We start from the raw sequence: 10415 nt of genomic DNA on the forward strand, positions 1-10415 counted from the left end.
GCAACGTTATCACAATGTTGTTTTACAACATGCTACGTTTTCAAATATGTAGCTCTTAATGTTGCATTGACGTCATTGTTAACGGTATTTGATTGAAACGTTAAAAAATAATGTTTACAAACATTTATAAAATATCACGTCAGAATGTTTACAAAATCCACATGAAATCAATGTTTCGAATAATCGATTCAACGTTTCTTGCTTACTGGATCTGGATCGATGAAAATTCACCGACAGTCGGCGAAAAAACGAGAGAGAGAAAGAGAGAGAGAGAGAGAAAGAGCAGTTTGTCATTCATCGACAGGTGAGTCGATTTGATTTTTTCTTCTGTTTTTCTTTCTTACATCTTTTTCTTTTTTCGATTCGAAAGCGATTTTACATCGGTTGCGTGTGATGAGTATGCATATCAGGAAGTGCCGCGGTAAGAGCCGCACGTTAGATAGAAGACTTATAAATATCCCGCTCCACGCTCAATATCGATTTTTAATATACCTCACCTTATAAATATTAATTCCAAGGAAAATGGAGGCGCGCGCGTACACTCGATAAACATTATTCTACGTACGTAACGTCTGCCTGACTATCCATGCGTTATCCGACTATCTATCCACCCAGCCGACTTCGTTCGACTAACCCTGTCAGCACGATGCATTATATCAACTTACACGCTGGTCTCTTCCAGGTATCGCCTCCGCCGTCGGAATACTAAACATCGGCAACCCGTTTCGCATACCTCCGCTTCCCTGGGGACCACCGGGCACTGCGATCCACCGGAACGTCAATGTTTCAACAACCAACGTTGTACGGACACTCAGGACAAACGGATTACCTCTTTTGTGACAAGAGTTTTCTTCCGTGTATCTCGTATTCTGATGGTAAACACCCAAGCAAATACTGTGCTATTTTGTAGAAAAAAAACTCCGTTGAGCCGGAGAACCGCATAACGGGAATCCTATGAAGGTCAGAAAGGAATCAAGGAAGACTTTCACTGGCAAGGTCAACGTCAACGCGGGCAAACTGCCGGGACTCTTTTTCACAAGTGACGAACGATGGAGATCAGAGCGTAATTTCGATAGGTGCATACAGGAACTGGGAAGAAGGCAAGAGAGACTGCAATTTCCGGGAGGCGATCGCTAATGTACGTATCGGGCAGTTGGCGGGCAATGTCGCGCGAACACGACAAGGAGTTCGCAACGGGAATTGGAGGCACGGTGTTATATGACGTTTCACTTAATGACGATGAAAGGCCGTCGCTCGCAATTAACAGACATGTCGTAATGCAAGACCGCTGAAATTTCGTGCGTCGACACTTTGACAGCGAGTGTATGCAAAACGATCCCGAAAGTCGGCAAATAATCGAAATTAAGCAAAGAACCGAGAGATCAGCCTCGTCTCCGGTAAAATTAAATTGCCGATTTGGAAAGAGCGTAATTAGATTGCGGAAACGAGCGAAAAGTAAGTTAGTATGTACGATGATAGAATCGACGGTCATCGATTAAAAACAGTGAAACCTGCGCAGAAATAAAGGGAAAAATATAAATTTACCACTTCTTCGCTATCTTATTCGTGCATTAAACCGCATCAATCGACCATACTTCTGCTTTGCTCGACGGAAAAGTTGGCGCTCGCGTTCTTGCGTATCAAACGATCAAGCTTTCACGAATCGATCGGCGGAATTGCGGGCCGATATGTAAAATGAAGATCGAGTCAGCAAGATCGTGTTTCGAGAAATGGAATGACTCGTTGTCGGAGGCAACTTTCAAGTTACGACAGGTACGCAGAAAACTGATAGGATACGTAACGAATTAATTACATGGTTTATTTTATCCGAGTATGTATAAATATACATGTAGCAGCCGTGGAAATAAATCTTTTTTTTTTTGTTTGCATATGTAGATACATATATGTACTTGTATACATGTATGTAGTTATATACACATATAGATAAATTAATTAACGAATAAGTGAAAATTATTAATCGTCGTGTGTGTATATAGCACATTGTAATATTTCATTGTGACTGCTACCTTTTTTAATTTGTTAATGTTGAATTTATCAAGGAAAGAGAACATTACCTTTCTCAAGTTGAACGTAATCTGGTGTGTGTCGTGAAAGGGAGATAAAGGAGGGGGGGGGGGGGGGAAAGACAGATATAGATGACCCCGAATCAGCATAAACGTGGACTTGTATCGAAGCAAACACCGCGGACATTTCGCGGCGGTTTGATCAGTGTCATTAATTCTTCCAGGCGTTTTCTCTGCCACCTTAAGAGCTAATTATCTTAGAATAGGAGAAACAACATGATAATAATACGACAGCTTATCATATACAGTAGAAAAAAGAAACGGGACACGGCAAAAACACGTATTGCCGAGATCAATAATCTTGTACGGAATCGTAATTGTTGTACGGAGGCGGGTCGGGTCGACCTTCCGGAATCCGGTATTTTTCCTCCACCTCTTGATCGTTATCATCCTCATACTTCACGGCGGTAAAGTACGGACCTGACGTCGGGAACGTGTTGCTATAGTCTGGATAATCTGGAAGAACAAATTTCACGTAAACATTCCTCCCCGACGTCGGATTTTGAAAATAGGGGAAAAAAAATTAGCGTTTCTCTTCGCGAGAATCGTTCCATCTTAACGCATTGGCCAACCGACTGAGCAGATCTACCCTTTTCCCGATGATCGCCGATCGACCGATCAACCGAAACTTTCGATGATTCTGGAAGAAAATTCTCACATTTTTACTTTTAGATTTCATCATATTGGCTTCTATGCTGCGAGAAATGAGAAAAATGATAAAAATTCAAATTTATATTTACATCTGCTTCGTAGATGATGTCCGATCAAAGAGACAACAGTCCTTTCAGAATTTAATCGCGGTTGTATTATAGCGACATACTACCTTCAACTTTGTGAAGAACCATTTTTTTTTTCGCAACACGATAAGTGGAATTAATATATGCTACACGTGAAAGACCCATCTTATCTCTCCTCGTAAAAATTCTGGTCGAGATATACGAGGTTAGGTTGAAAAGTTTCCGACCTGACCAAGAAAGAGCAGGAGTTCAGTGAAGTTTCAATACTCGTTCAATAGATGGCATCGGAATAAAACACAAAGAGCTAAGTTCGATGTCATTCCAGCGATTAGTTAGTTTCGGACAATTTGTCAACAATGGAGAAATAGGAGTATCGCGTGGCGATAAGACTCTTTCGTCCAAAACGGAGAACCCTTACGGAAATGAATGCCCGAATTAGATTCAGTGTATGGAGATGCTGCTCCTTCGCTCACTTGAAGAGACAAATATCATTCGGCTGCAAAAAATGTCCTTTCCTCTTCGTCACGTCGGGAACTTTTCAATCTACCCTCGTTCACGAAGCGTACGCTTTTCAGAGCCTGGTAAGGCACTTAAATAACTCGCGCGATTGGCAACATGTTGTTAGCCAAACTCACCGTCCATAGGCTCTTCCTTAATTCGGATCTCTTTCGTGTCCTCGTCCTGACGATCGCCGCGATCCTTCCTGTCCCTACGATCACGATCCCTGTCACGCTTGTCCCGCTTACGATCCCGGTCGCGATCGCGATCATTGCTCCTCGATCGCCGCCTCTTGCGATCCCGGTCGCGATCGCGATCCCGGTCGCGGTCTCTTCTGTCGCGCGGCCGTTCGTCCCGCTGAATCTCCTCGATGTCAGGATCCGGCAGCCGGTCGCGACTTCGCCTGCGCTTGCGGTCGCGCGATCTACTCCTGCTTCTGCGCTTGCGATCGCGCGATCTCCGGCGTTCTCTGTCCAGCCGGTCGCGATCCCTGTGAGCGATCAAACGAGTCAGATCGATCGCTCGAGTTCAGATTGAACCTGAAATAACTAGAAAAGCGAGAGCTCAGTGAAGATGTGGGTCTCACCTGTCTCTGTCGAGGCCACGTCCCGAGGTTTCTCTCTCACGTTCCAGACGGTATCGCTCCCGTTCCCTCTCGTTGTCCTCCCGGCCCGAGTGCTTGATGTTGACGTCGGGGCCTCCCCGGCGGGTGCCGCCTAAACCACCACCGAGTCTCCGTGGCAGCCAGCCCTTTACCGTTCTCGCGCGCTCGACATCGACCAATACTCTGCGACCATCTATTTTCTTACCATCCGCATGCTTATAAGCAGCTAAAAGGTACCGAGTCAGGAATTACTCTTCGCCGGCGGTTCCACGCGCCTAAATAGATTTATGTGTCTACAGCGAGGTATCGGTTTCTAGGCCCCGATGCGAACGGGGACCGCGTCCCGAGGACGTAACGCGCGAGGGAAAAGGTTTCGGGAACCGCGACTCCTGGAGCGTCAAAGCGTCTTCGAGAGATCGCGTAATCCGCGATTCTGACGATCACCGGGGGGCGTCACCGGATCCGGGAATCTTTGCGGACGAAGTCCCCGAGAAACAAGGATTCCGGGATCCGCCTCTGCCCGATGATCCACCGATCCTCGAATCCGCGAATTTTCGAAGCCCACGCCCTCCACGACTGGCGGATCCTCGAACGGGTAGTTTCTAGGATCTTCAGGATCCTACAATCCAATCCGGTTCTCAGACTTATGGAACCTTGAAAAAAAAATGAAAAAAAAAGGGGGGAAAAAAGTCGAGCAGAATCTACAGATGCTAGAATTCGTGCGGACCGTCCGAACGTGCGGATTCTCCACTTCGCCACGGGGAGAGACCGTGGGGTCTCGAGAATCTGTCGATATTGTTCAGACTCGCGCGAAGGTCGCGTCTTCGATCCGTCTAGATTCTAGAATGGAATATTCAGAAAATCTCAGGTCACGCGTGATGTACGCTTCAATCTGCGAGTCGAGCGGACGTGTCGCCGGATCCGGAGGATCCTTAGAGAGAAATTCCCAAGATATCCGTGTCACTTAGGCGGTGATGGAATCGGTGAGAAGAAGAAAAGGGGAATGATCGAGTTGAATTTCGCTCGAGACTTTCGAGAAGCCGGCGGCTGCGGACGAGCAGCCGTTCGAAGGTACCGTCGTGCGTTAGAATCGAGCAGGATTTGCAGATCGCTGATCGGGCGATGCCCGAATACATCCTGAAGGAGGTGGTTCGTTGAGGAAGTGTCTACGTCCCGACTACTGTCGATGCTGCCCTCCCGGCAGGATCAACCAGACCACCAATGATTATCGTAGAGTCTTAGCGAATGACGACGCTGAAGTGGCAAGATAGTCGTGTGAATCGCAGCAGATCGTGCGCACTCCCGCTTCGCCGGCGCGCTTTGCCATTTTACACGTAAAATGCGAGGACAAGATCGACGTGAAAAGCAATACAAAGTATTACATTCTCGTCATTACGAACATTAATCGCGAAAATCAAATCACCTACGTTTCAAACGACGACGCGTAAGAGCGCGCGACTCGTAAAACAGATCCTCCGCTGGGAAAAAGCAACGAGATACTTACCGGGGCTCAAAGTCGACTTGTTACGAAGTTACGAAAGTGAATACTCAAACACTGAACTTTTAAACAAGGACGATATAGACTCTGCATTTTAGAAATTATACTTACATAATTAACGTAATTAATATAAATATATAGAAGTGAAACGGAGCAATTCTTCCCCCCTCTTCTTTGTAAACCGAATTTCTCTTTCAACAAGTAATCACCTTTCTCAAAAATCAAAATTCTCGCGATGAGTCGCAACATTTCCGAAATGTAAGTTACATACAAGTGACACTTTACGATGTAGAATGGAGGCGCGCGCGGCACAAGCGGCAGCCGCAACCCGCGTACGGCGACCAAAGGGCAAGGGGGGTGCTGTTCGAACTGTTCTCTCGGAGCAGCTTAAATCTATTTGCTGTTTAAGATCCAAAAAAGTATTACAAATACAAAAAATACCTACCGCGGCTACTTACGTACGGAAGTTAACACAAAGCTTAGAGGTACGGTCTAATCGTGAAATGAACTCGTGTAAGAGACTCGCGGGGAGATTACTCATTGCGAAGATGCCCATGTCTTCATACATTCGTTCGTTCGTTCGTTCGATCTCCGAACATTGCATTTACCTGGTGCGCTTTCTCTTCGTTCTACTTACGACCAAACCACGTGCGCATTTCTTTTCTCTCGTACATACTTATGGTACGTTACAATCATCTAATATAGTAGATTACATTTATATCGTAATATATTAAGGGCGAGGTGTCGCGAGATTTTCTAATATGCTTCGCTAAACTCGACTTCATTTGTTTTCTGACCTCTGAAGGGAGAAGAGAAGTTCACTTGCCGGTGTTCGATGTTCCCGGCGCCGCAAATGCGCGATCGTGGGATCCGAATACCCTCCCCCCCCTCCCCGCCCTGAAGTAAAATCGTGACCCGGATCTGGAGGATTTCATCGTTCTTGCATTCCAGATCTCTCGGGTATATCGTGACACCCGGGAACTTTGGAACTCCCAAGGACTCGGATAATCGACTCAGATCCGTCGATTCCTCGCAGGGCCTGGAGATCTTACAATCCGGCAAATGCAGCGTGTGTTATCCCAATCCGCGCTTCCGCGGAGTGTTGCGAAACGCGAGAGGAACGACCGATTCACTAAGAGCAATTAGTATTCTATATCGAAATTGATATGTTCAAGGACTTATGCGCGCGGTTACTTTCCGATCGTTTCCTTCAGATGCGAGTGTTCATCAAGCTTTTCGACCAGTGTCATCGCACTTTCGATACACTTTGTACATCCGTCGTCGTTCATGCAAATTCTGTGCCTTAAATCTACTAACCAACTATTTTCACACATTCAAAATCAATCGGAAAAAAAAATATATATATATATACATATATATATATATATATATAATCGTTGCCGCATATCAATCATATCACGCTCTTTCGGCGTTAACTCAGTCCCTAAATTCCCTGACAAAAACTCCCATGCCTGTGACTAGAAAACTTAAACACTTTTAAAAGTCGCTAACGCATGTAAAGAAAAAGTCCTAAATACACCCGACGATAAAAATGTGTCGGGACGAAATCTAACTGTATCGGCTAATTAGTACGAGCTACACTGTACGTTTCGTGTAAAATGTGTAGGATACATACCACCAGGATGGAACTTCATTTTAGAGTACCTCAACGCAATAATAATTATCAGGAGAACCAATGCCATTCTATGACACAGGGAGAAAGCAAATGTCCGTTCACATGTAAGACATTTATCCTTCTACCTTCGAGCCAAAGAATTACGACGACTGCTCTAATTGCAAAATATTGCTCTGCCGTTTATATGTCCGTACGTGTCTGCTTGTGTGTGTGTGTGTATGTAAATGTGTATGCAAAATGTTCTCAATATCTTCGCTAAATTCACTCCCGTACAAGTGAAACACCTGATAGATACGCGGATGAAGCGTGTGCGCGTGTCCCTGAACCTTCATCCTAGGAGCCCATCAATCAATTTCAATGTAGAATGCTAACTTTCACGCAATTCTCGGATCCGTAAGTACGTTAACGTCCGCGGATCCTGACAGCCCCGTAGATCTTACGGGCTGTTCGGTACTGCTGATCGTACAGGATCCACGAATCCCCGAATCCACGGATAGAGTTTTCAGCAGGAACGTGTTCTAAGAGAGAAACTTGGCCGGATACGTCAAATACGGGTCGGAAGGCCCCCCGTAAAAGAGCGTGGCGGGTGTCATCACGGTCGCCCGGGTAATCATCTGACCGAAACCGCGCGTGTCGCTCGATAAAAATTCAGACACGTTTAATAGGGTAAGCAAGTAAGACGCTAGCAAACGTTGTTGTATGTTGGATCTTACCACACATACAAACCTATCATATCAGGCAGGTTCAGGGATTTTGCATGGAATAGTGAACGGCACTAGTTGCCGGCAGCGGCCACCACGCTGTACCAAGAACAAGATAAAAACTGCATTAATCAAAGACAGCCAATAAACGTTCACGTTCATTTTGTTTGTGTTTCGTTCATACGTTTGTTCTCATTCGTTTTTCGCTTTTCACCGTATTTACGTATTTATCTGAACGGTATTCCTGCATGGGTGTGCGTATGGCGGGGACCCCCCCCTAAACGTCTGGTTTAAGTCAACCGATAAAAACGGGGCGTCTAGCCTAACTACATAGCCCTGTCCCCACTAAATCTAGCTGAAAGTGACGCTAAATAAGGGTAAATTTTCCAGACTATACGGGACACGTTGAATTTTCGCGACACAAGGGTGCATTTCTTTTTTTTTTTCTCCCTTTTTTCTCTCTTTACCTCTCCATGCTGTTGTTACTTACAGTGCATATCTCGTTCGTGCTCATATTCAATGAAAGCATATCCTCGAGGCTTGCCATTAATTGTATTATGTATTACCACAATCTGCAATGAGAAGGGACGGAAGTTTGTTATCGTTGAATTACCGTGATGAAAAATCATCGCGTCTACTCTGGAGAAAATAGTTACCTTTTTTACCGGTCCGTATACCTCAAATTCTCTTCTAAGCTTAGATTCTGAAGTATCATAGTTCTATAAGAAATATGTGCATTTTAATATACAGTTGTATATACTTACTCAATATAACATTATAAGACACATTTGCTATTACTAAGAAACTGTTCTCAAGACTTAAGTTTATTTTCAGATGCTGTATGGCTCATTTCATTGGCTACGAAGCATCTGAAGATGAACCTAAGGTCTCAAATATAAGACCGACTATGAAAACCAGCCATAATTAGGCAAAAATTATCAGTGCCATATATCTATGATATTGGTTCCTAGTAAGAAATCAGAGATAAATGTCTTATACTAGTAACAAATGTGATGAACATCTAATACGTTTTATGAATATACTTAATATGCTCGTTTTTTTTTTTACATGTATAAATATTAATATTACAATAGAACTTACAATACGAGCTACAAAGAGAGTCTTGAAGGGATCCGCCGTTACATTAGAAATACCGGCTGGGTCCCACACCGCAATCTCCTGCTCAAGTTTGTAAGCAACTTGCTCCGCGCGTTCCCTTCGCCTACGTTCGAGACGTTCCTCTCGAGTCTCCACACGTACCGGTGGTGGTGTTTCCTTCGGATCCTAAGGAAAAAAGATTACTTTCAATCAACATGTTCCATACCCCACGAATCACCGGTGACCCATACCAAACCTTTCCATTCGAGCTACTTGATATTTTGGCTCTAAACCGAAACATAACCGAGCGAAGTACTCTGATAATTATTACGAGACGCATGTTAATTGACAAGTAAAATTTAGCTCATAATATAATTTAGGTCATCGATGACTCGCGCAATATGAGTCAAATTGATCTAGCACGGATCGTGTTAAAATATACTAACGCATAACAACACTCATCTCCGGTAACAAATCACTTGCAAGATTTAAAAGTAAGCAAAACTACACTGATTTTCCAGATTTGTCAAATAAATGACTAAAGGCAACACCCGATGCTCTCGCATCCTGCGTATCTCGTTCGGCACAACCCGTAATAGCGGGAAACAAATATTATACAACTGAACGAACACAACTTTTTGTCCTCGAAATAGTTCGCTCGCTGTGAAAAGGAACATAAGCGTAGCACGAATACAAGCCGATTCGGGGGGGGTTAAGCGTTCGACTCACCTCGAAGCATTTGAGAAACGACCCGACTCCAATGTAACCGCCGACCTTCTTCTCGTGCGGGAGTTTGCTAGCCGGTGGCAGATACGGGATCGGGTCGCGCGGCGCGAACAATGCCAGCAAATTCGGTGGTAGGAATTGAGTCATCTCTTCGAAAGCCGGTAAAAATTACTCCAATGCAGAGCGCAGATGGAACGTACCGTTCGCCGAACGAATAAAACAACCGGGATCAACGCGACAACCTCGCGTATGTCGATAAAATGGCGCCCAAGCAAGTTATCTTCGGTCCGTTCTTTTTAGCTGAACCGGTGCGACAAATTAGGGAGAATTCATATCTAGACGGCAAAAGCAAAAAGCAGAAAAAAAAAAGGGACTAATAAGTGCTTTCTATTTAATGTTTCAATCGCCACACAAGTCGACACAAGCATCATTTCGTCTTCGTTCCACATCCAATGAGATTGGATTGAAATTTAACGAATCAAAGAAAAGTTCACTAAATTCAAGTTTAGTGAATCTTGTTCTGATTGGCCAAGTTTTAATTCAATCTTGATCCTAATCCGTAGTTTGATACAGACTTAAGGCCTTGTGTCCACTAGATCTATACTAGATCTCCAACCGAGATTTAGTATTTATGTTAGTTAATGTTTGAAAGGTACTGTTCGAATTTCCATTTTTAGGGCTTCCAGTAATTTCTAGTATTTTTACATCCGACCAACAACTCGATCCGAAATCTAGCATTATGGACACAAGGTCTGAAAAGGTGCGTTCCACTTAACGTTCGCAATCGTTGCGAGCGTTAAGTGGAACCTGCCTAAAGTGAGTCGAGAATATAG

The 10415-nt window shown here is 44.4% G+C and overlaps 1 protein-coding gene across 1 annotated transcript; it reads right to left on the reverse strand.

Moving 5' to 3' along the window:
• Nucleotides 1-2167: 2167 nt before the first annotated feature.
• Nucleotides 2168-9869, reverse strand: LOC106750363 (U1 small nuclear ribonucleoprotein 70 kDa-like). Its single transcript, XM_014630677.1, is given in 9 exon segments — nucleotides 2168-2540; nucleotides 3457-3809; nucleotides 3906-4149; nucleotides 7784-7810; nucleotides 7813-7857; nucleotides 8249-8330; nucleotides 8415-8477; nucleotides 8860-9042; nucleotides 9586-9869. Coding segments are annotated over 9 exon segments (1305 nt in total). The 5' UTR covers nucleotides 9730-9869; the 3' UTR covers nucleotides 2168-2376.
• Between the last annotated feature and the right edge of the window lie 546 nt (nucleotides 9870-10415).

The sequence above is a fragment of the Dinoponera quadriceps genome, unplaced genomic scaffold (genome assembly GCF_001313825.1).
Source record: "Dinoponera quadriceps isolate SergipeBrazil2010 unplaced genomic scaffold, ASM131382v1 scaffold5230, whole genome shotgun sequence".
Classification (NCBI taxonomy): domain Eukaryota; kingdom Metazoa; phylum Arthropoda; class Insecta; order Hymenoptera; family Formicidae; genus Dinoponera; species Dinoponera quadriceps.